General features: G+C 37.2%; 3 protein-coding genes across 8 annotated transcripts in view; 1 reads left to right on the top strand and 2 right to left on the bottom strand.

Moving 5' to 3' along the window:
- The window catches only part of LOC307158523 (globoside alpha-1,3-N-acetylgalactosaminyltransferase 1-like), a 28,959-nt gene extending 27,653 nt beyond the window's left edge, over positions 1-1,306 (bottom strand). The window contains exon 1 of one of the 2 annotated variants that reach the window (XM_079871135.1): positions 1,150-1,306. In XM_079871135.1, coding sequence (XP_079727261.1) covers positions 1,150-1,223 — 74 coding nt within the window. In that variant the 5' untranslated portion in view covers positions 1,224-1,306. The remainder of the gene's footprint in view (positions 1-1,149) is intronic. The other variant, XM_079871136.1, reaches the window with a different exon arrangement.
- arap1a (ArfGAP with RhoGAP domain, ankyrin repeat and PH domain 1a) lies at positions 237-17,850 on the bottom strand. Of its 5 annotated transcripts, none has more exons than XM_079871132.1 (29): positions 17,821-17,850; positions 15,746-15,781; positions 14,952-15,037; positions 14,728-14,829; positions 14,524-14,593; positions 12,743-12,863; positions 12,425-12,621; positions 12,228-12,337; positions 11,717-11,916; positions 11,545-11,630; positions 11,233-11,415; positions 10,960-11,134; positions 10,741-10,848; positions 10,183-10,318; positions 9,982-10,084; positions 8,882-9,056; positions 8,547-8,756; positions 7,645-7,860; positions 7,432-7,537; positions 7,011-7,170; positions 6,725-6,793; positions 6,453-6,536; positions 6,218-6,335; positions 5,594-5,707; positions 4,889-5,019; positions 4,639-4,721; positions 4,476-4,511; positions 2,174-2,237; positions 237-2,024 (listed from the first exon to the last, which is right to left on the bottom strand). In XM_079871132.1, exons 2-29 carry the CDS (start codon positions 15,755-15,757, stop codon positions 1,995-1,997), a joined length of 3,285 nt encoding a protein of 1,094 aa, XP_079727258.1. In that variant the 5' UTR covers positions 15,758-15,781; positions 17,821-17,850; the 3' UTR covers positions 237-1,994. The 5 variants fall into 5 exon arrangements, 4 of the variants coding, with proteins under 4 accessions (XP_079727258.1, XP_079727259.1, XP_079727260.1 ...); XM_079871133.1 differs by lacking the exon at positions 17,821-17,850 and adding an exon at positions 17,193-17,449; XM_079871134.1 differs by lacking the exon at positions 17,821-17,850 and adding an exon at positions 17,369-17,447.
- A 686-nt stretch (positions 17,851-18,536) lies between these two features.
- On the top strand, positions 18,537-25,855 carry ercc6l (excision repair cross-complementation group 6-like). Its single transcript, XM_079871201.1, has 4 exons — positions 18,537-18,665; positions 18,818-18,859; positions 20,779-22,531; positions 23,460-25,855. The coding sequence occupies exons 1-4, from the start codon at positions 18,622-18,624 to the stop codon at positions 25,548-25,550; spliced, it is 3,930 nt and encodes a 1,309-aa protein (XP_079727327.1). The 5' UTR covers positions 18,537-18,621; the 3' UTR covers positions 25,551-25,855.
- Positions 25,856-26,468: the final 613 nt, after the last annotated feature.

Raw genomic sequence — 26,468 nt, 5'->3', positions numbered from 1 at the left:
AAAATAATCCTTGAATCATTTCTTATTTAAGGCCATTCCCGTTTCGAATATGTGATTGTGTATTGTCAACAATAAGCATAAACATTCTGCATTTCCATTTTGTAGTGTGGATCATTCATTGCGACATTTAAACTGATTCTCATGTTTAAAAATATCTGATAAAACACTTCATGCTACTGCCCACTGACATGCTTTTAAAGCTATTGTTGTCCTTTTCTTTTCTTTTTTTTTTTTTTGGCCTTAAAAACACCTTAAAATGCACATGTCGAGATCAGGAAAATCTATATTTTCTCGAGGGGGCATGCCATGCCCCCGAACCCCCCTAGCAAGATCATTTTTGGGACCTCGGTATTTATAAAACCCTGCGTACGGCCCTGCACCCAGTAAAGACAGGGATGCAGTGATCCTTTGAATAGTTGTCCAATTTTCATGTGTGGATGGACTAAGGAATAGTCACTCAAAATTCATAATTATTTAGTATTAATAATTAAAAGCCAGTTTTAATTGCAAAAACTGCACCTCTTCTGTGGCTAATATTAATTTCATAATGATCCTTTATCTGTGAAGTCAAGCGGCAAAAGTTAAGTGATAATGTGAAAATACTACTGGCCCATTTTGGGGTGAACTAATATGCAAAACTAGTCTTACATGTCACTTTTTACAGAGCGTTCATCCTTTGCTGGGGCGCTTAAAAAAATAGTGGGGGCATAAATTAAGAGTATACCCACTTCTCCAGGCACCACTACATCACTGGGTTTTTGGATCTGTGTCGCAATTTCGGTTTCATATCGCATATCGTTACAGCCCTTATACTGTTTAAGAACGCCGGCTCGCTGCTGCAGGTTCCGCTGCTTTAGCCACAAGTTGATCTTCTTGTAATAAAGATCTCATCAAGGAGAAACACGCTGTATTTTTGTATTTGCATTGCATTTTTAAATGATAAAAAGTTCAATAAATAGCCTAATGATTTTTAATATAAAATATTAATGATTAATCGATAGTCTAATAATCGATCGTTAATTCTCCCGACGATCGACTAAGAAAATGTAATCGAATGTCCATCCCTAATCTCTAATACAAAATACAGATATGCTTTAGTTTATTGTGATCAAAAAAACAAAAACAAATTTCAAAAGAGTAATTACATACCCAGCTGTAAAGAATCCAGTCAACACAAGAAGAAATGAAAAAACATTTAGGCCTAGTTTCATTAGTCCTGCCATTGGTCTTGTGTCTCTGGAGAGCTGAATTTCAGATACTATCAAATATGTATATGCATATCACGGAAGTAGGAAGTAGTTTCTGTGGTGACCGAAGTAGGAAGTAGTTACTGTGGTGACAGAAGTAGGATGGTGAGCTCACGAACTTCAGCTATACTTACCTATGGTGTTCCTGTAGCTCTTTGAACGGATGCTAAATATATAGTTTTAATGCAATGACTTTCAGATAAAAGTTCCTGGTAAATGCATGAATGTAGCCTACACACAGTTTTTAACACCTCGTTATCAAAATGGTCAAAAGACTTCCTCTCAAAACCATCAAGGAAAGATTTCATTGTTTCCTCTTAAAACAAAATGGTAGGTTTATCAGAAACACCAAAGCTTGGAGGTATAGTTCCCCCAAGAAATTTCTGTCATTTACTCATCCTCATGTTGTTCCAAACCAATATTTTTTTAACAAAAAATAACTTAATCTACACTGGAAATGTTGTTTAAAACATTATGTATTTAACTCAGCATACATACAATTCAGAATTGATGTACAGTACTTTTTTTTTTTTTTTTTGGCAATTGATGCCAAAAATAAAGGAATCAAAGATACAGAAATTTTATCAGTCACATTACTCATAATGCAAGAGGTAAGTGTGCTGCTAGTAATTATTCAGAATCTGAAATGGGCACAGTCTGTTTAGAAACACTTTTATGTGGTTTCATTTTTTTTTTCCATCATAATAAATTGCTGTTATCCAACCCATCAGCTGCATTGAAGTTATTTCACCAGGAGGGCCAGATGTCACCATTGTACTATGAATAAGAAATTAAAAACCTTTTAGTTGGTTCAATAAAAATGTGTCACATTTTTCAAAGCATATTGTTCTGCATATTTTTAAAAAAAATTATGTATATTTAACTAGAATTCAAACAAATAAGACTTTATGTGCCAGAGGTTATACCTGGATGCTGTAAAATGTGGCTGTCCACTCAGTCAACTCATCCTCATTCTCACAGCACAGATACCTTAAAGAAAAAAGATCCAGAGACAAAGTAAGGTGAGCAGGGACATGGAGATGTGGTAGAGGATGTAGCCAACTAGTAAAATAAATTGTCTAGTCATTGTTTATTATAACAAAATAGGTCAGAACAAGGATGTACAATAAAATTTCCTGTCACATGCAAAACGATATTTTATAAATTATTATATGATGTTCTTACTGAGAATGAGTACATTGTTACAAGGCTGTAAGCTTTGGAACATTGGGGGAAAAAAATGTGTGGGGTCTTGTCACAAATATACTCGTGCTATTTAAAACTGCAGTCCGTAGTTTTTCCTCTTTGTCGCCATCTCTGTTTGAAATCTGCAATTGCGGTTATTCGCGGAATTATCAACTTTACGTGGGTTGTGCCTCGGCACAGCACGGATGAATCCCAATGTTTTGAGGAGAGTGTGCGGCTGTCAGTCACCGCGCGGTGTGGAGACTGTCATTCAAAATCACAGATTCTACTTTTTGGAAGTATGACCAACATAAGAATTTTCACCGGAAAATGTCACCTGAACAAGTAAGTAACATCCACTTTTGTTCTGAACAACTAAGGGAAAAAAAGCATTGCAGTAAATCACGCTGATTAAATCTAACGATTGCTTACCATATCACGTCAAACCGTGCAAATTATACTTTGTTCTCAAATTGTTAATGTTTAACAGCATCAGCATTGCATGACTACATTTAATGCCCTTCCGATAATATTTATTTATTCGAAACATTTATTTTGGATCATTTTTAACCCAAAAAAGTTACGGACTGCAGCTTTAATTAAAGCAATTACAGAGTTAAAGGGATTTAATGGATTTAATAGAATAAATAAAAAAACAACAAAGAAAAATAGCAAAACAGCTAGAATTTTTTAAACAAAGTAATGCATTTGAACTATTTGCAAATATATTTTTACTGAAAGACTTTCCACATTCATTAGGTTCTGAAGGGGGTGGATTGGAATCCACTGCTGCTTCAATGTATATGTAATGAGTGATTATAATCAAGGTATTAATCAATATTTTTCCTTCTAAATATCAGATGAGTTGAATGACTACTCTGGATTATTATTCATTATTCTTTAATGTCTGTATTTGATATCTGAATGCAGTAACAGTGCTTGCTTATTTAGCCCGGCTTCCAGAAATGAAATAGGGACTTGTTATGTGTTTGAGAAAGGTCTTCATTGTTACCCCCTAACAGTAAATTCACAATATGAACACATTCACACTTCATTTTCTAATACTGCCTAACACTTCATAAAACTATCATAAAACAGTCAAATATTTAATGTTTAGCTACTTTCATCTTTCCTCACACTCAACTTGATTAATTTTAATTTCATGATAAATAATCATTAATTATGCAAAAGACATTTTATCAAACTAAGTGTTGTAGTATGACCAGTAGGAGACCAATTTGGTGACACGTTAATGATTTTTGTAGTAGGCTAACGCTTTTCGGGTTTTGCACTTTGCAGAAGGTCCCTTCGGACTCGCCGCCTGCTCAGAGATCAGTTTATATTATAATGCTCGTTTTGAGGAAAATGTGGTTGTAGCTTGTTGTCTACGTTACTATGATTGGAAAGAGGTGTCATTTGTGTTTTAGCAATGGTTAGCTCACAAGTTATTGATCCGGGAAGTTCGAATCTGAAAATATAATTTTACTGAACTCCATGAAATAAGCACTGACCGTATTTCTTGACACCCCAGGTGAATAGGGTCAAAAAGATAACTGATACTTCAGTTGATTGATTACATTGATAATTGCAAAAAGTATGGTATGTAAATAAGTATAAATGATTTAACAAGTTTACTGAAATGTTATGTTTAAATATGCAAATGAGGTGTTCTCTAATTAAATATGCACTGACTTGCATACATTTCTAGAATAAAAATCTGGTCATTGGAACAAGTCAGGTTAAAAAAAATGTTGATATATTTACAGAGGGTATTTTGGGATCTCTATTTATCACTCCACAAGCCAAAAATAAAAAAAGAATTCACCTTTTTTTAGCAATAAAATGTTATATGAAAATTATATATGTTCCTCCCATCCCATATTTTTTCCACAACCATGTCCCTTTAGGGGCTCCATAAATATTAGATTGTTGCATGTTGCTTGATATGTCTGGTAAATACTTTTAATGGAAATGTTTGAGGTCCATATGCAACTGAATGTTCAAAATTGAGGAAGACTAAATAAAAATCTGCGACAGACTCACCACTGCTGCTTGTCATGAATCAGCATTAGTCCCCATCTGTAAAGAAAATAAAAGAAATTACTACACAACACAAACTGCATCTCAGTACATGAGTTTATACTCATGAGATAAGTGAGATAAGCTCTGGAGTAGATGTTGTGTTCAAGTGCTCTTGGTTCATTACGGGGTGGGTGGATGCAGTTTGCTCCGGCAACCATGATAGAGCTTGAGCTCTTTGGCAGGATACTCCCTCTCGCACTGAGAACCCTGAAAGAGCAGAAGCCTTCAGAGATTAAAGATCGATTCATTCTCTTTAGTTTTTCACTCATGCAGTCTCTCAGTGTATTTATTGCTTCAGATTTGTTTATGAATTTCTTATGCTTAATGCAGCTGGTGTGTAACCTTACAGTATGAACGTTTACACTTGCACACACCTGTAGTTCCTTGTGCAGTCTGAAGGTGTTGCCAGAAAGCTCACAATGACGAAGGTGGAAGTTTCTGCTACTTTCACTTTTAATCTCACAGACATGCAATGGCCCACTCTTACATAGATTCAACTTATTCTCTGCGCACACACACACACACACACACACACACACACACACACACACACACATTAGCAAACAACTACTGCACTGCTCCTAAAACAACTTAAGCAATGTTAATGCACTAGACAATAACTCAGGATGTAGTTTCTTATTCGTTTAATTGTTATGCATTCTTTATTGCACCATATTATGCACACTACACTACCAGTAAAAAAGTTAGGACATACTTGATTTGGAGTCTAGAAAAAATATGTTTATTGTGACCTTATTAACATTTTGAGCAAAAAAGTATATTGCTAAATATATGGAAGTTTTGTAGACAGAAACATTGAGCCAAAATATGAATCTCATTGCAAAATTAAAATGTATACTTAAAAAGCATCTCAGAAGCTACAATATCGGATATTGAATAAATTAAAACTATTTCTGAACGCAAACAGATAAATTAACATTGAAAACAAGAATTTAAATGTGTATTTTTCAATATTCTTGGAATATCTTTTGATGTATCACACTGATTTTTTTCATCTATGATGAATAAAATAGATTTTCAAAGAAACTATGCATTGGTGTTTGTGTGACAAGACATACCCAGGTACCTCATGATGCTGATGATGTATTGATTCCTCTTAATCAATAGGTGGCAGTGACAACTAAGTGAGAAATAGAGTGGCAAGACTCTTTCCTGGTAATGAAGTGTTCTCTCTATTATAAAATAAAGTAAAATCCCACAAGTAAAGTCAAGTTACCACATTCAGAGTCATGTCCAAAAGAGAAAGCTCCCATATTCATAAAGTACATTTTGAACACGACACCATGTTTTGGTACAACAGAATATTAGATAAAAAATTAAACAAAAACTATGATTCTAAAATGCACTTTTAATTTAAACCAAGAATGTTAGATGAATTAAAGCTTTTGTCATCGTTCCCTATTGCACTGGACCAAAAGCAGTCAATTGTTTGATGGGCTGTTTCATGGCCAAGTTTATCTAAAATCATTTAGGTGTCATATTTGAATTTGAAACCAGTAGTTTTTGCCTCTTAACATAGTAAAAGCAGTAAACTAAAGCAAATGAATTCAAATGAATTAAACTAAAAACTAAAATGAATGAATCAATCAGAAAAACGACTAAAATATTAAAAAACCGAAAGGTAATTCTTATTTTCATGTGTCATTGATCAATGCCACTTTCAGAATAGGATAAAATCTCACCCATGTCCTCTTTCTCTAGAATCTCATAGCAGCTCCAGAACTCTTCATTGGCTCGCTGAATTCCTTTAAGCTCCAGAACCACAGAAACCAACTTGAATACTGTCATATCCGCCGCAACCTAACACATAGAGTACACACAAAGAAAACTTCTACACTGATCTGCAACAAACAGAGGTGTAGTCAACACAGGTAAAGTACATAATTACATAAATTTAAGTTAGGATTAAATGTCCACCTGAACGAGAACCACTGTACCCTCCTCTTTCTTCTCCAGGTAAACAGCACAAATGGTGCTGGATGGAGTTCGACTCAAGGTCCTCTGAAATATAATCAAGTCAGCAATTAATGTCAAATATCTCAGAAATACAATAATTCATCAAAGACTTTATTCAGTTGCCATCAAATCAACACGAGGAGTTCTTTACACAGATACACAGATTTTACAACTCCTTATTAACAGCATTTAAAAATGCCCTTAATAATGCCATGTGTCCTGTGAACTATGACCTGGGAATTGTGTTTATTCAGGATGACAGACGTCATGTTTAGCTGCCTCTGAAGGTCAGACTCTGACACCTGTGAAAGAAGCTTCATCTCAGTCACCATTCTTCAGGTCATTAACACCATATTCGAAATATACCTAATTAATATTTAATTGATAAGTGCATCAGTTGATCTCTATGTCAGTGTTTGAATCAAATTTCAATATACATTTAATACAATAATAAAATAATTAACAATCATCAATGTAACTAACTACTGTGATAAGTACCAACATTAAAGACAGACTCACATTAAAAATGCTGCAGTAGTTTTGGATCAATTCCTCCACCACCTGAGATGCTTTTGCACATGCAGATACATCTGTTGCATCTATCTGAAAAAGTGTTGGACCGAATACGATACCAAGGCTTTGTACAGTCATCTGATTCTCATCAGACAGGTGTTGAACACTGACAAAGCAGAAATTTCAGGTCAAGTTCTTGGATGTATTACTAACAATAACTACATATCCAACTACATTCCTTATGATCAATTCAAATCAACCAGTTGTAGTCACAGAAATATTTTTAAAGCATATTAAACACTATATATCCTATCTAGACTTAGGGATGCTTATAAGTTATCAGAAAGTAAACTACTATTTTATAGTGATTTGGTTAGTACTTTGTAGCTTTTAGACAGCTGAGCAGGTCACATGTCATATAATATACCAAACCAGATGGTGTATGAGGACTCTGAGTGTTTCTCTGTTAACATCTGGGAGGTTTGAGAGGAGAATCTTGTATCTATTAATCTTCTCACTTCTGTTCTCCAGACCTGCAGAGTGTTAAAAAAAAGTTACTTCTTACAGTAGTGTTGGGTTACTCCCACTTTCTAAGCAGTTTTAAACATCTCATCTTACATTACTCCAATTTTTTATTCACCTGCAGCTCTTAGCCAGCTGTCGCTGTTCTCTTGTCCGTTTAACACTCCGTCTTTGACCTCCCTGAGAAATCGTTTTAGCGTGTTAGCCACATCATCCACAGAATACTCAGACTCACACCATGTTACACTCCGTGCATCATTTTGAAATCTCTCCAGCAGTTTGGTCACATGAGAATTAATGCCACTCTTTCGGTAGATTCCTGATGACAACAGTCCTAAAAATAAAAAAGTGACATTATGTTTGTGTTCTGAGTATACCAAATCTTGCCATTTATTTTATAAAATTCTATTTCCCTACTATTAGGAGTGTGATTTACTTGGTGGCAGCATGAAGAAAAATAATTGTGTCCAGTTTAGTACACTTTAATTAGAATTTAAAGTCACCATGAATTCAAAATGGACAGTTCTTATTTTTTATGGAATATTGCAGTATTTTTTATAAATTATTTATCCCTGCACATCATTATTTTTTTTAAATTTTTTTTATCTTCCCTTCCCTCTTGCAGCTACATCTCTTCTCTCTTACTCATATGAGATTGCAGATACCACAAACCACAATGGTGGTCCGATGGACAAAATCAAGTCCTGCCCTTCATTTTTCTTGTTCAAGAAGCCGTTCCACTCGAAAGTACATCACAATAGGGAAGAAAAGACTAGCACAACTTCTGTTTTATGTCGACTTTAATAGACAAAGAACAATAGACTAGTGTATCTCAACCTTTTTGACTTTAAGGCTCACCCACTCACAATTTTCACCCAATTAAATACTTTAGAGCTTATCATAACTAGAAATATGTTTTGGCTTATTTTAATGCTTGTTTTGTCATATTTAAAATAATTTTTCATTTCTACAACAGAATGTTTGTGCTTTCTTCTGTAATGTGAATGTGTGTTTGTATACCGTAACATGTTACATGGTCCAGGCAGCGGTCAATAGTCACAGGGACACCCAGGTCAGTGAGTTGCTGCTGGGATAGCGGCTGATCTCCAGCACCGGATTTCTGCTGAATGTAGGTCTGCCAGCCCACAAAATGAGGCCTGCGGTCAGCTAGCAAATGCAGGGGTCCACCCCGCCACACCATCACCAAGGAGCCAGAACTGTCAGAGAGAGCTATGTACACACACGCATTCATATAAATATATACTGTATATATAAACAACATATAGTAAATATACATTTCATATGGTCTCAGATCGGCACATGATTGTGTGCTATAACTGTGTGCTGTAACTCACTGAGTGTGACCAGCTTGCGCAGGTCGATTGTTTGTACGTTGTCTTCCAGTAACACCTGCAGTTTGAAGCCGCTCAGGCAAAACCAACCAATGCCATGGCTGCCCTCTGTGCAGCGCAGGCGACCCAGACGATCACAGGTTCCACACACATCAAACAGTGCAGGAGGCAGCACAGCCTAAATAAGAAGGAAGGGGATCAGTTTATTTTTCTCCTTTGCCAACATATTAGAATATAAGATAACCATTTTATTTAATAATATAAAGCAGCTTTACAGAACAATGCATGGAAGGCTCCAAGGAAGTAGAGATTAACATTTAGAAAAAAAAAAGAGAAAAAATTCTCACAAAAGGCTGCATTTATTTGATAATAATACAGTAAAACAGCATTAATATTGTGTAGTATAATAGCATAATATATAACAGTATAATGTTGTGAAATATTATTGCAATATGAAATGACTATTTTCCATTAAACATAAAATTTATTAAACATTTAAAATGTACTTTATTCCTGTGATGGAAAAGAAACTTGTCTTATTATAACTTAATGATGAAAACAGTTGTTCTGCTTAATATTTTTGTGGAAACTGTAATACTTTTTTCAGGATTCTTTGACAAATGGGAAATAGAACTCTTTTGTAACATTATTAATGTCTATACAGCTTAAAGGGATAGTTTACTCAAAATGTGAAAATTCTGTCATCATTTACTCATCCTCAAGTTGTTCCAAACCTGTTTTATGCTTTTCTTTTTTCTTCCAAATATTATGGAAGTCAATGGGGCCCAACAATTGGTCGTTTGGTTACCCACATATCATATTTTGTGTTTAGCAGAAGAAAAAAGTACAGGTTTGGAACAACTTTAGGGTGAGTAAATGATGACAGATTTTTCAATTTTGGGTGAACCATCCCTTTAATGTTAATTTATTGTGTCCATGCTGAATAAAAGTATTAATATCTTTTAAATAAAAAAAACACCCCCCTTTTGGTCCAGTTTGAAAACCCATAGTCTACTGCTCTTGTTTGTCCTCACAATATGGTATTTTCAAATGAGTGGTAAAAAATGTGTTTAAAAAACTCAATAAATAAATAATTTGATCACCATGGCAATAGCCCGAATCCAGTTCTTAGCAATGCTGCCATCATCGGTTCCAAACAGATAGACTTTCCCCTCCTCAGAGTACAACTCAAAGGTGTGCTCATAGCTGCCAGCCAATTAAAGAGAACATGATGAATATAACGCACAAAAGGATTCATGTGGTAAAAGTAAACTCAATTAAAGTTGAATTTCATGGTTTATTACCCATGTTTCCCTGGGCTGTTGACAGAGAGGCAGATGATTTCACTGGTCTTCATGCCACCACACTTGTTGTGGCTCTGTTCATTCTTAAAGTAGCTAAACATTCCATCACCAAGACAGCACCAACGCTGAGTGAAATCTACAATAGTCACACAAAAGGTTCATAAACACAGATAAACGCACCCCCCCCCCCCCCCCCCCCACACACACACACACCATGAAAACTTATAGATTACTAAAGCCTAAAAAGCCTACAGTAAGCTATTACATTTGAATTGGCATTTAGTATGCTGGTGAGGATGTGTTTGTCTTCCAAAATTAGATTAAAGTTAAACTTTCATATCATGAAAAGTCATGAATTGACATTTATACTTACATTTTAATTATATTAACCTTTATATTATTTATGTCAATTCATGACTTTTCATGATATGAAAGTTTAACTTTAATCTAATTTTGGAAGACAAACACATCCTCACTAGCATAGTATCCTTGAGATTCACTGGCTAGTCATCATACAGCAGTTTACTAAACCAATGAAACTACGAGGGCTCCACACACCTGCTTTGGTTTTGTGGTCTGTGATTGGCCGACTTGATGAGGCAGTCTTAAAAAGGCAGCCAGAATGGGATCGATTGGACACATCTTTAACCACTGGCGTAAAAGACTCTGATGAAGAACAAAACAAGACGAGTTTAAACATAAAAGCTGAACCCATGAAACGTCTGAACCCGTGTATCTAAACACATATACATTACAGTTTTGTATGTATTTGTGCACCTGAGTTCAAGTTCTGCATAAGTATCTCCGCTTGTACTGTTTGGCCACTATGTTTTGCCAGAGACAATGGAGAAGGGTATTCTGGGATACCAGTGTTGCACTTGATATCCGCCCCACAATTCAGCAGCGAGAGAGTATCCAACAAATCAGAAAACTGCACCGCTGAACACAGAGCCTAAGAAACGCAGAAAAACCAGACATGAGAGAGAGCAGAACATTCATTCGATGTGCATTTAGTGTCATTTATTTGGCATTTAGATGGAATTGACTAACTCTGTTGAGCGCCTCCTGTTGACCAAAGAGTATGTGGTATTTGCGATATTTTCCATTCTTGTATTTTGCTGTTATGTGTTGGAGACGTTGCTCGCTGTTAGCGTTCGCACTGAGACTTTCACTCGGGGGAATATTCGCTCCCCAGAACTGATTAGCTTTGCCGTTACCCAGCAGCAGAAAAACCTGGCAACACAAAATGAGATCAGACATCATCCAGAAAGAGAACGGCACAACAGCAACTGCAAACTATCAATATAACTCTCAGATGTAACTGAGGCAGCATATAGACTGGATGCATCACATTCATTGTACCCTGATGAGGTCATCAGTCCACACTCGTTCATCCAACTTCAGACTGCGAACCTTTGACACGTTCTGGCCCAGGCTTCTGTGTGCACCTGTTATCAAACAAATGTATGCGCATTTATGAGCAGACATATACAGTACATAGCTGCTGCTGTCATTTGTTAATATTTGTATGTACCTGCACATTTTTCACATAGCAGAACACACAGGTTGATTGACGCCCACTCTGGCATCGAAGAGCCGCAGTCCGCACATAAACGGTTTGATGGCACACGCCAAATGCTCTCACACACTCCATCACATGACAGAGAGCGACTCACACACTCATTAAGTAACTCGCACCATTTCTGCTTCTCACTCACTGAATTCACCACAAAACTACAAACAGAGAGAGAGATACAAGCATACAAATGAAGTTAAAGCAATTTTAATTGATGTAGGGAGTTTACAGTTTCGTCAATGAGTTTATGGTCTATTTGGCTTAATCAAGTAAAAAACAACGAGGTTCAAATCACGGTCCGTGGCGCTGGGCCTGATACAAATATATATATTTTTTAAACTGAAAATATAAAAATAAAAGCTAATTCAAAATATGAATAAATATTATAGTAGTATATAAATAATACAAAAATAGCTGAACAAATGCTTTCCAGTTTTGTGTGCAAAAAGTGAAAAGTTGCAGCGTTTACCTGAATGCTCTGTATGGAGTGGTGAGCGTGAAAGAGCGCTTGTTTTCTCCATCTCTCACATTGGCCATTCGCATGTCTATGTCAGTGATGCCTACACCCTGAAAATATTCCTATATACAAAACACAAACACAACTAATCTATCAAATAAACCCCCCAAAACATTTAGAAAGCCAGTTATTCACATTCAGACTCACACCTCGTGGCTTCTGAAGAGGAACAGTTTGTCCCTGCTGATAAGTGTGTAGACTTTGGTGCGCGGTGACAACATCTCCAGGTTGCCCTCGAAACAAATATTCACACTACCGCTCTTAAAGAACAGATTCCGGGGCTCCAGACTATTTTTGCGTTCACTCAGAATCTTTTCAATGCAGCCCACCCAGTCATTTCTTTCCTCTGTGAAAATACACACACAATATAAATCTATGAAAATCATTCACAGCCTGAATATAAAAACAAAGATGTGTCAGAGACATTCTGCAAGGTGGTCAGAAGAAAACATTGACAAAATACACACGAGTGCTTTCTGCTCGAAACAGGAAAGTCCGGCTCTGACTGTGGAGCTCAAATCGTAAATCTCCGACACTGACCACCTTATCGACAGATTCCAGAGACACCATCCTTTTAGAGTACACCTCCTGTCACACAAAGAGAAAGAGAAATTCTTTAACACTCTGTATAACACTTGAGTCAAGTTTATTGAAATTCCATTCAAATGTTGTTTCACAGGGTCTGCAAACAGGACAAGAAAGGCACACAATGATCAATGCTATACTGTAAACAATAAACGCTACACTCAATAAATAAATATAAAAACAAAAGGGATCAGGGATACATATAGCATATTTGGAAATTGAATTGTTCCCCTTATTTTTTTACTATTCATTTGCCTTTGGCGCCATCTATTGCTCACTAAGTATAATATTGTACATTTGAATGTGGTGGTGCCTAAATTCAGCTGTAGTATTTAAAATTATATTTTAGTTTATAGCGTGTGTTTTTTAATTTTATTTAATTAAACAAAACATTATCAGATAATCAGTATCGGACAAAATTGACAGAGTTATAGAGTAATGATACATTAGTAGTGACAGTTATAATAATAAATCGGAGTTGGAGTGCAGAGGACTGGCAGTGGAGAAAAATGTCATCCTTGATAATTATTATTTTATTATTACTAAAATGTATACAATTTTATTTTATTAGCGAGTGTACAATTTTAAATATATGCCTCTTTTCTTTTTTACAGTCTGACTCTGAACACTGTAAGTGCTGTTAGGCTGCATAGACTAGGTCAGCCGGAACCAGGAACACTTCCTAATTCCTATAACACCCGATGCACTCGTTACATCACAAGAAGAATGGCATCTACGCTAATGCTAGTCTTTCTGTTATTCGGAGGTTTACTGTAGTCAGCCGGATCCGGGCCGGATCTGTGCCGTGTCCAGATCAGATGGAGGATCTGCGCCTAGACACGACCACAACGCATCCCTAAAGTGTCAGCAGAGATTGTGACAATAGACTCTCCCCTGTGAAGGCCTCATCGCACGACAGCCAGTGGCACAGATCCTCAACAAACCCGGCATCTCCATTCTGGTGTGATGACTCTGATCTCCAACCAGATGGAACTGGATAAATATTCTGAATGTTCTGATCCAATCTGACTTCTGACCTGTAATGCTGCCTGAATAATAATCATACACTGTTCGTTTGTTGGCCAGAGGAGAACTGGCTGAGCCTGGTTTCTCCCAAGGTTTTTTTCTCTCCATTCTGTCACCTGATGGAGTTCTAGTTCCTCGCCACTGTCACCTTTAGTTGGGGACACTTAATATTCAACAATAATATTGATCTACCTTCATTGACGACGATGACATCACTGTTTTATCCAGAGTGGCTATATATATATAACTTTAAGTCTAGATTGAATCATTGTGACTGAAACCAGGCAGAAATACATTCCAGCTTTCATATCCTCTTGTTTTTAGTGTGCATCATCATTTAGTAATTATCATCATCCCCTCTCTCCATTCCGATCATTTTCTAACTTGTTTGTACAATAAATACTTAACTTCCTTAAATAAAACAAGACAGGACTTTTTTATAGTCATTCTGGAAGGAAAGGAATGTGTCTGGTGAACGAGGAAATCTATATATTTATTCTGATTAGAAGGATCTAATTGTTATTCAAGATTTTAATTACCAGGAGAATATTGCAAAATATTTACTCACAAGATTACAGAGTGGATGTATGGATAGAGAAGAAAAAAACTGACTGATTGATTTATTCAACTATTTTACCTTGATGTATTGAAAATATCTTAAATATTCTGAGTCCAGCTGCACCCATCGACGCTGGTAAATCTTGCCACTGAAATTACAAACACAAATATTATAAAACATAAATTAATATAATAATTATATATAAAAATAAAACCACAGATTTCAGAAAAGAGGCTTAGTTATAAAGTCGTAAAAGACACTTAAGTCACAATTCTTTCTTACCCTTTTGGAGGAGTTTTCTCCAGCCAGCCAGCTTTAATAATCTGACGGAACTCCTCTGAGAAATCAGGAAACTCTGTACATCGGATATCAATACTGTCCTCACTAAGATAAACAAACGCTGTATTAATACAACAGAATAATTCTAATTTCTCTTCCACTGCAGGCTCAAGTAAACACGCAAAACAATATAAAATTGTATATTTTTTTGGGCTTCATGCACACACCGCTCTCTTTGAGTGATTGTCTCTTTTTTATCCTCTTCAACTTTCAGGTTGATGAAACACTTCTGCATGTCTCGCAATAGATCCTCCTGTTGGAAGACAAACAACCGTTGATGAAAATGATAAATAAAAACACCATTGTTTAAAAATTTTGGGTCAGTAAGAATAGGAAAATTCAATAATAAGAAAATATTTTTATCAAAAGTGACATGACTTAAATAATTTTACAAATAAATTCTATTTAAAATGAAGAATCACATGAAAAATGGATTGCGATTTCCACAAAAATATTAAGCAGGACAACTGTTTTCAACATTGATAATAATAATAAATGTTTCTTGAACACAAAATCAGCATATTACAATGATTTCTGAAGGACCATGTGACACTGAAGACTGGAGTAATGATGCTGAAAATTCAGCTTTGCCATCACAGGAATAAATTACTTTTTAAAATATATTCAATTAGAAAACAGTCATTTTAATTTCACAATATTACTGTATTTTTAAGCAAATACATGCAGCCTTAATGAGCATAAGACACTTGTCCAAAATTATTAAAAAAAATCTTACCAACACCAAACTTTTGAACTGTAATATATATTTAGCAAGAACTTTGTTGTAGAAAAGAATATTTATAAGACAAAAACTAAAGATGTACTATGATAAACTTGATGGCACAGCTTTGAGAGTGAGTGGTAAATTTGCTCTACCATACAGGCCCAATAGAATGGCTATTTAACCAACTTTCACATTGACAGAACAATATACACACTCAGTCACAGTCACAAAATTTACCTTTGAAGCCATTTTCTGGGATTGTGGTGTGTGTACCTATGAAGGATGCAGAACACATTAATAAATAAATTATCAAAACATAAACCAACAAAAAACAATGAAGAACATACACTGTAAAAAATTTCTAACCTCTCCCAGTCAAAATTTTCTAGTGACTGGTCACATCTAAATTTTTTAATTGGCCCAAGTGCAATTCTTGTTGCAATAGTCTGTTAACATTGGCTCAATGAGAAATAATACGTCAGACTAATTGAAAAATGTAGATGTGATCAGTCACTAGAAATTTTTGACTTGGGGATGTAATTTTTTTTTACAGTGTATGAATAACATGTGGCTTCTTTAACATATTGGAAATATCTATAAAATACAGGACAATCAGGTTTTTCCTAGCACAGTTTCAAACCATCTTGAGTCTTGACATAATGGGGGGGGGGGGGGGGGGGGGGGTTAAATGAAGGGTCTCTAAAAAAAAAAAAAGATGTCTGGTTGTCTTCATTATATGATTCAGGATAATCATTTTTATCATTAGTTTTGAGTTGTAATAAGGAATATTTCCAGCCAAATTTACATAAGTGACTCTGAAAAAACAACAATCTGGACAACGCTTAGCATACTGTATGACCTATGATGTAAGGCTATGACATTAATTACAGAAATAGAAAAACATCTCTTCCGCCTCACCCAGATTTACTGTAACACACACAATGATCTGAAGCCACCAAACCTGATGCACAGCCTTTCTAAAAGTTCCCAAGCTCAGACATTAAGAAACAAACAACCTTTGAAAGATACCAGAAGGAACAATAGTCCTTTCAGTGCACACAATAATGCTCTTCTTCACTGTGGTACATTTTGGGAAGTAAGCTCAAATTGGTTTTCTCTATGAAACCAAGACCATTCCGCTTATGTGCAAAAACACACACAATAAAAAGCAGTTAAGTAAAAAAAAAAGTAAAACTGTTTACAAAAATGCACACATGCAGAAATAGACACTCATAGGCTACTTTAATGTGAAAATTAGAGGTATAAAGATTAGTTTAATATCAGATATTGGTAAAATATCACAACCAGAGAAAAACACTTTATAGATTTAAACTACTGAATGGTTTACTTAAGAGCTAGTGTTTAAGAAACATTTTATGTAAAACATGCACACGCGCACACACACACGTATCCAATCTCAAACCAACACATTATTCTTGAAAAATCTAGGATTATGATATATAATCATTCTTACTACTATCATTACTAGTGATATTTGATCAAATTGTGCTACAGTTTATGATGTTAGTAACAGATAAAATAAGATTAAGTTACCTGTGTGCAGTCAAATCTGTGCCAAGCCCTACTGCATTAGGCTACAAGGCATTTATAAAAGTACACACGCGCGCTCACAGAGCTCTATTTGGAAAATAAGGAAGTTTATGACACAGTGACAGAACCATACCTGCAATTCCTCAGATAACTTTATAAAAACTATTACTTTCGCTTCAAAAGCACTGCTTTCAATCCTGTGAGTCCAGCTAATCTCAACATTTATTGGCCAAGCTCATTTTTTGAAGCTTTTTGAAACTAGAGGAAGCTTATAAATGTTGAAATTTTTTTGAAATCTTTGAAACACACTTTTAAGGGCACAATGTTGGATAAGCTACTTCTGAAGACAGAGGATAGATCCAAACTGTTGCTTTCGGTATCATGCTCCCTACTGCCACTAGTCTCAAGCAACTGCTGAGAAACTATTATGTATGTAGATTTAGACTATTTGTTGACGTTGACGTTAACGATCGTGTATAGAGAGCCTAAGTCCCTCCCCTTCCGGTCGACCACCATGGGACCTTATTTCGGAAAAATATTGTATGGTAGTCAATGGCGAGAGACAACAAATATTTTGATCTCGTTTGAAAGTCAAGAAAGTCGCAGCTTGATGTAAAACTGCTGAGGTATAAGACTGTGAAAATACGTAATTACAAAGACTACAAACCCAGAAGGCGCACATGCGACGTCATACCTTTTCTCTCAATGAATGAAGCTAACTTTACTGAAGCTAACGTCTGTCATGTTTTCTATAGTCTTACATTATAATCGTAACGTTACGCCGTCATGCCTGAGTGTTTTGAGCCAGAATACACACATACGAGCAACGGATCTTGTGACGTACATAGTGCGAGACGAGAGATGTAGTTCATTGAGCGATTTTCACATAAAACTAAACGTTACTCTTCTGTTTTATGACAAACTGCGACTTTCTTGTCCTTCATAATTACCTTTTAAATTGACAAACATCATATGTGTAGTTCAGGGCACAGTTCAGACGGAATAAAAAGATAAGTTATCTTTCGCCATTGACTTCCATACATATTTTTTCCGAAATAAGGTCCCATGAGCCGGAAGCGGAGGGGCGGGACTTAGGCTCTCTATATGTGTGCATGCGCATTCTACAGTAGTCTGTACTTACTGCCCTCTAATGGCTGCAGCAGGGGTTGTTATAAGATTTTTGATTGAGGTGGGCACCACGAAGTTCAAATTGTACCACAATTCTAGTGTTAACTATTTACGATGGAAGATGTGTTTTTGTAGGCTAACTAGATTTTTATATTTGCATTGAAAAAAATGTGGTATTCTGAGTTTTTAGCGCGTTTTTAGACAAAAGAATGAAGCTAGTAAGCACGAGCGCTACAATATGAAAGTCTAGTGCCACAGTTGCCACTTCTTAATACGAAAACACTCTGCGCATGCGCGGTAGTGCAGCAAGCGATTGGGCGAGAGCTGCGCGCGAACATCAAAACATTTGTTCAAAACTCAAAGCCGCTTCCGCAATTGATGTGATGAGACACATGGTGTTTTTCAATCAACATCCGTAAAAAATAAATGCAAATATGCAAAGCAATAAAGTTGAAGAACTTACGAACAAGTTAGAAGGGTGAGTCATCAAATGATATCATATGTACATCTTGCAGTTTGTATCAATACATTAGCTAGAACTTTGATTACGACGTAAAATTGTTGTTGCATGTAAGGTAACGTTAGCATGTAGAACATACTTTGATTGTGTGTGTTTTTCTCTTATTGCAGATATCTGTCTTTAGACACGGAAAAGATGGACAAATTCGACAGGTACTCAAACACCATGCTTATGTAGTTGTCCATCACTGCTGTTAATATAAAGTTCTAATCTCGGGTGACAGTGTCACCAGCTAGAATATGTATTTTACTGCCCATATTGATTTGATGTCATGTGAAATGATACATTACCTTACAACCACATAATTTGTTACAGTGTATATTTTTTCTTTCTTTTTTTATCATACTAAAATGTAAGGTGTAGATATTTATTTAGTATACCCTCCCACACAAAATGAATACCTATTGGGAGACCCGGCTAGCTGTCACCTTTTTGGTGAAAACACCTAATAGTCCAGGCGTTTTAAGCCACAATGGGGGTTAACCGTGAACAAATTGCAACAGAATCAAACTCAACTGATTTTGTATTCTCAATATGTCCGGAGTAAGGGGAAAAAAAGCCCCGAAGAATCCCATTAGGGGAAATTCCTTGTGGGTGCAAGCACACTTGGCAATAAAGCTCTTTCTGATTCTGATTCTGATACAGATGTGCTAATTTGCATAAATACCACAACAGATCTAAACATTGGGTAAAGCCAGGAGAAAATGTCTTGTTGACATATAACAGTAAAAGACTAAATGTTAAGGTCTGAATAAAACCCATTTAGGCAGGAAGAAGTACTTTAAAACAGCCTTTATTAATTATTATTGCAGAGATGGGGTTTGGGGCTGGGTCCGTGGGACTGTTTCTGGGGGACGAGTCTGAGGGAAGAACAGGAGACAATGGTAAGGAGAATGCAGAAGACAAAAGGTAGGCAAAATAAAAAGTGAATCCCCAGAAACAGTCCCACGGACCCAGCCCCAAACCCCATCTCTGCAATAATAATGAATAAAGGCTGGTTTCTAAAGTACTTCCTGCCTCTATGTATTAATGCTCATGGGTTGCCGTAATGGGTTCCATTCAGACCTTAACATTTAGTCTTTTACTGCTATGTGTCAACAAGATTCAACAAGACATTTTCACCTAGCTATACCTAATGTTTAAATCTGTTGTGGTATTTATGGTATTTATTAGATTATGCACCGTTTGTCCATGTTAACAAACAATTTAATTTTGTTTGGTTAATAAACAAATACATTTTTTGTTTGTCTTGATATGAGTAATCAACTCAGTAATTTTCATGGTGATATCTAAAGGTTCAATTTTTTACCCTATTCATGTGAGGAAAAGAATGAATAGGCGTATGAATAGGCAATATTTTGGGTCTTTTTCGGAACTTTCCCCTAATGGGATTCTTCTGGGCTTTTTTTTCCTTACTCCGGAGGATACAAAATCAGTTGAGTTTGATTCTGTTGCAATTTGTTCACCCTTTTTTCCTAAAACGCCTGGACTATAAGCACAGGTTTGCTCAAAGTTGTGGCTACAGAAAAGTAATTATACATTTTATCCTTAATTGTATTGAAAAAGATACAGTTTATTGAACATGTTGACTTTTTGTGACATGTTGCATTACTTGGGGTAAGTTGTCAATAGAATCTGTAAGCATAGCAATTGTCAAACGAGGCTAAAATGTATTGGTAACATACAAACATATTGTTTTGGTCAATAAATTTCATATATAATGAGTAGTGTAAATTGAATTGAAATTGAATTTAAAACTAATCTGACTACTTGCTCTGAGCTGATATAAAAACTTTTTTTTTCCCAACTGTTAACTGTCAACTTCACGTGTACAGTCACCTCTGGCTCTGACTGACTAGGGTATTGATTAACAAATTTGTAATTAACATTTAAAAAAAAAAAATTCAGCTTGCAGATATATATGTCTATTTTTTTCTCAGTCAGAATAAAAACTGTGTTGAATATATGCCACCTACAAACTTTGCGTTTGACAAAAAGCATTTTTTATTGTGCTTGATATTAGTATTTGGGTGTATTTTGTGTTGTAACAGTTATTGTATTATTTTTGCAGGTACCGGCAGGAGGGGAAGGAAGCTGCCATGCGTGGTGAGCTGCCTCGTGCCCTGGAGCTGTTTCAGCTGGCTTACCAGCTGCAGCCGAGTGACAAGCTTAAGAAACGGGTCCAGGCCATACAGGATCTTATTCAGAGAGATGAAGAGGAAGACGAAGAGGAGGAAGAATTTGTGGACGTGAATGATAGTGGATTGAAACTTTATAAAGGGCTCTACGACAAATTGTATGACCATCAGAAAGAGGGTGTGGCGTTCCTGTACAGTCTCCACCGAGATGGAAGGAAAGGGGGAATCTTGGCTGACGACATGGGCCTCGGAAAGACCATTCAGGTCATTTCATTTTTGTCAGGGATGTATGATGCAGAGCTGGCCAATCATACACTGTTAGTCATGCCAACCTCGCTCATAAAGAACTGGGTGCGTGAGTTTGCCAAGTGGACCCCCGGAATGAGGGTGAAAGAGTTTCACGGCACAAGCAAAGTTGAGCGGAACAGGAATCTGGAGCGAATCCAACGCAGAGGAGGAGTTATCATTACCACCTACCAGATGCTCATCAACAACTATGAGCTTCTTGCATCATATGACCAGCGTGAGTTCAAATGGGACTATGTCATCCTGGACGAGGCCCACAAAATCAAAACCTCATCTACTAAAACGGCTAAAAGTGCTCACGCCATACCTGCTAAACACCGTGTGCTACTTACGGGCACTCCCGTACAGAATAACCTACGAGAGATGTGGGCACTGTTTGACTTTGCTTGCCAGGGGTCGCTGCTGGGAACATCTAAAACATTCAAAACTGAGTATGAGAATCCAATCACACGTGCACGGGAGAAAGACGCCACACCTGGGGAGAAAGCTCTTGGGTTGAGGATTTCTCAGAACTTGATGGACATAATCAAACCTTACTTTTACAGGCGGACCAAGGCAGATGTTCAACACAAAAAGCAAAAGCATAAAGAAGGCTATCGAGATGAGGAAGATCAAGAGAACAAATGTCCAAATGCCAGCAAAGGTGTAGAGATGCCATCGCTGACACGAAAAAACGACCTCATTGTGTGGACGTACCTCAGTTCAGTCCAGGAGGACATTTATAACCAGTTCATCTCGCTGGAGCATATTAAGGAATTGATGATGGCTACCAGGTCGCCGCTCGCAGAGCTCACAGTTTTGAAGAAGCTCTGTGACCATCCCAGACTCCTCTCGAATCGAGCCGTGACTCAACTAGGCCTGGAGCAAGGTTCCTCCTTTGACTCCACCCATCCAGACATTGAGAGCGAGTCGGCTGTGAGTCAGATCGACCACATTTCAGATGAGACTTTGGTTAGAGAGTCAGGAAAGCTGCAGTTCCTTGTGTCTCTAATGGAATGTCTCCGTGAAGAGGGGCATCGGACCCTAATCTTCTCTCAGTCACGGAAGATGTTAGACATCATGGAGCGTGTCCTGCGTAACAAAAACTTTCGCCTGCTGCGCTTGGATGGCACAGTGACACAACTGGCAGAAAGGGAGAAGCGTATCATGCTGTTCCAGACAGACAAACGCTACACAATCTTCCTCCTCACCACTCAGGTGGGTGGAGTCGGGATCACGTTAACAGCAGCAAACCGTGTTGTGATCTTTGACCCCAGCTGGAACCCTGCGACAGATGCTCAAGCTGTGGATCGCGCCTATCGAATAGGCCAAACTGAAAATGTCCTCATCTACCGACTCATCACCTGTGGCACTGTGGAGGAGAAGATCTACCGCAGACAGGTAAATAAAAATCTTAACTTTAGGACCTTCACTTAACTGTGTAGTTTTCAGGGTTAAAAAAAAAAAAAAGTTTCAGGGCTACATGATTTGGCCAAGAAATGCTTTTGCAATTATTTCATCATCATGTATTGTGATTGTAATTTGAAATGCGATATGATAAACACATAATTTTTCATATTGCTGCTGCTTGGATATCCAGGCAAAAAGAAGTAGAACAGTTTGAATCACACTAAAACTGATGCACAAAAACTACAAACTAACAAGCATTGCCTAATGTCTCCAAATAAATGTTTTGCCAATATTCACTTTTTAAAGTTGTTAGGTTGGTAGAAAAACGTTTTTAAAAGGAAATATGGACCAAGTAAAAAAAAAGTACTCTCTGCATTCTTATTGTACCGGTTTCTTTTTAGTCCACTTCAATTGTGTTAGCTTTACATTCACTTAATTAGACTTTAAATTCATGATGCTGTTTTTTTATTTTTTATTTAATACAATCACCCTCAATTATATTACGTAATATTTGTATGTTAATTCTAAAAATTAAGGCAGAAATATATTAACATTGTAATTTTACAATTGAACTTTGAAATAAAAAAGTGATCATATTAAATAACCCAATTTCAGAATCTTCACTGTAGACTTTGCATTTCTTAAATCTTATCCTGTTGTGGTTTAATCATTGTACTAAACTATATCACAATACTTTTTTCTTTTTTAATTGTACTGTTAAGACAAAAAAATGTAGACAAAGTGTTGATGCAGCTTCCAGGCATAATTTTTCGTTAAGTACAACAATTCAGCTTTTGGCAAGCAATTGGTTTTATGTCATGTAGTAATGAGAACTAAAAGCTAGTTTTCTGCTATTCTGATGTCAGTAAAACAGTACCTGTAACAGTTTCCCCCCCCCCCTGTGTTTCTATATCTGCAGGTGTTTAAAGACTCTCTTATCCGGCAGACAACTGGAGATAAGAAGAACCCGTTCCGATACTTCAGCAAGCAGGAGCTACGTGAACTGTTTAAACTCGAAGACACACGTTCTTCCTCCACTCAACAGCAGCTTCAGGCAATGCACGCACAAAACCGCCGCTCTGACACCAACCTGGACCAGCACATCGCTCGCCTTCACAGCATGGAGATGTTCGGCATCTCCGACCATGACCTCATGTTCTCTAAAGAGGCGGCAGCTGATGAAGATAATCCTGAGGATGCAGAGTCCCATCAGTACATACAAACGCGTGTCCAGAAAGCACAAGAGCTCATGCAGGCAGAATCAGAACTTCACGGCCAGCTCATGGACAGCGTGGCCCAGAACACAGAACCGGCTTGGCTCAGGCAAACAGGGCAACCGAAATCTGCTGGTAGAGACCGGCCGGTCCCTCCTCGTATCAAAAACGAGCCAGTGACGGTGGATTTGACTCATTACAGTTTCGGTGAGGCAGAACTGGAGGTAGATGAGCAGAACTCTCCGCCAGTTGAGGAAGTGGTGGAAGTTGTAGGTGAAGAAGTGGAATTTTTAGGTGAAGAAGTGCAAGTGGAAAAGGAGTCTCCTCGTTCTGGTGGAGAAAGAAATGTTCATGTTCTAAAGACTGAGGTTAGCCCTGATGCCGACAAGCTAGCTCGCCATGTGATCACGCTGGATGACAGTTCAGATGAGGCTGACAAGCTGGACGGTAATGCAACATCTGAGCATCAATACTCACAGCACAGCCTCTCAAGCCCTTCTCACCAGTTTCCAGAGTTGGAAGAACTTTCTGTAGCGTCTGATACTCTTGATAATAGAGAGGATCAGGCAGACGAGCCACATTCAACGGTTCTCTCTTCACCCCCTCCTCGACATGAGGCCACAGCGGGAGAGTCTTTTAAAGCAGAGGTGGAAATGCTTCAGGGAAACTTCAACCTGCAGCTGGAGGACAGTGCAGAAATGTTCTCCGTTGAAGAAGAAGTTTGTGAAGTGGAGGAGTCTGTAGCAGAGGAAAGTCCTGAGTTTCAACTTCAGATGGACATCAGTGGAGAAAGACTGGAAGAAGCAAGTATCCATGACAGCAGACAGGATGGTAAACAAAACAAAAGTGAAATCAGTACCTATAACAACAGTGAGTTCTGCAACAATAACAATGCTGAAGTCAGTAACTGTAACGGTGAGGTCAGCAAGCATGAATCTGCTCCGGACACACCTGCGGACGACTCCTTTTTGCATTCTGTTCGTAGAAAGAAAAGGCAGGTCATCTCTGACACTGAAGAAGAAGAAGGTGAGGATGAATCAGAGAAGCCATGTTTAACTAGCAGTCCATTAGCTGATGGCCTTAGCAGGTTGGCCTCTTCCACACCAAAATCCACTTTGACTGACAGAGCTCGACTCCGCCGCAGCTTGAACACTTCTGTGGCATCGAGAAGGTCCTTCGTTGTGTCCATGCTGGAGAATGAATCCGATGAAGACTCATCAGAGCCCAGTGAAGATAAATCCAAATCCTATGAGACATCTGAAGCCAGTGAAACACATGCAGATGAATCAGTGGAGGAAGAAGAGGAGCCCAGTGGAGATAAAACCGAATCCTATCAGATATCTGAAGCCAGTGAAACACATGCAGATGAATCAGTGGAGGAAGAAGAGGAGCCCAGTGGAGAGACTTTAAACACAGAAGAGTCTAAAAGTGACGAGGAATTTGAGGAGGTGGAAGAGAGTGTGGAGTCAAGAGGAGACCAGGAATGGCACAGCGCCCTGCTTGAATCCACTGCTGATGTTGAGCTAGACTCTAGTGAAATGATGGACCAGTGTGCCCCTAAAACATTCCCTATGGAAACGCACATTCTTCCTGTTAGTTCCACAAGCAGTGACGTGACTGCTGCTAAAGCCTCTGAGAACACGTATGAGTCGTTGGTTCTGTCTGGGAAACAGAGTTTGGCAGAGGGGAGAAAGCAGGAGGCTCTGGATTTCTTTCTGAAGGCAATAGACATTAATACTGGTGATGCTGAAATCCAACTCTTGATTATTCAGTTGTACAGGCAACTTAGCCAATAGGGAAATTAAAATGCACACAGCCGTATAAGACATTATCATATCTTTATCTTGTTGACAAACTGTTTGACATGCCTTTTTTTTCTCTGCCTGTTGTTAAAAAGAAATTGCAGACTGAATGTTACTGAAACATACATAACTGACCAGAGGAACTAGTTAAGAAAAATATGTTGTGCATGCTAATCGTGTTCATGGACTTTTGTTGTTTTTTTGTGTCATTTCTTTGGTTTAAAAACTGTTCAATTTATCATATTCTGAAATATACATTGATTGTGGAAGAAAAAATAAATTCAAAGGTTTAATAGCTTATTTCCTGCATGCTTCATTCCAGATATGAATCTACATTTTATGTATATATTATATTCTTAAGTTTTCTTAATTTTAAGTTTTTTTCCCCCACATTAACTTCATTTCAGCGAGAGTTTCTAACTTTGTTTGTGCCCCTCAGTCTGAAGCTCTTGACTAAAAAATCCTCTGTTTTAAAGGAACATTCAGGGTTAAATACAGTTTAATTGACAGCATTTGTGATATGCTGTTTATCACCTCATAAAGTAGTTATTTTCTGTGGTAATTAACTATGTGTCACAGATTTAGCATGTACTTTACTTGATGTACATTAAAGAGAATATACAGTATGGAAGCGGGCTAGGTTAAGATTACTGGTCTACCTGTATAGGGTGTTGCTAGCTTATTGGGAAGGTTTTACCCCGTGAAAGATGATCATCTTATCATTGCATTTATTACATAACAAAATATAATATATTGTCTTGTTCAAAGTGTGCCTAAAAATAGTTCTCCATAATTACTATTAATTATTACATGTGCATAAAATCATGAAATGGTCATACACTATTTTATTTGATTATTTATATTTTCTACATTCTTGGGCTTAAAATATATTAAATACTAGAAGAAAAAAAA

Source organism: Squalius cephalus (assembly GCF_949319135.1).
Source record: "Squalius cephalus genome assembly, chromosome: 5".
Lineage (NCBI taxonomy): Eukaryota > Metazoa > Chordata > Actinopteri > Cypriniformes > Leuciscidae > Squalius > Squalius cephalus.
The sequence above is the reverse complement of the archived record's forward strand: the minus strand, read 5'-3'. Positions and strand labels throughout refer to the sequence as shown.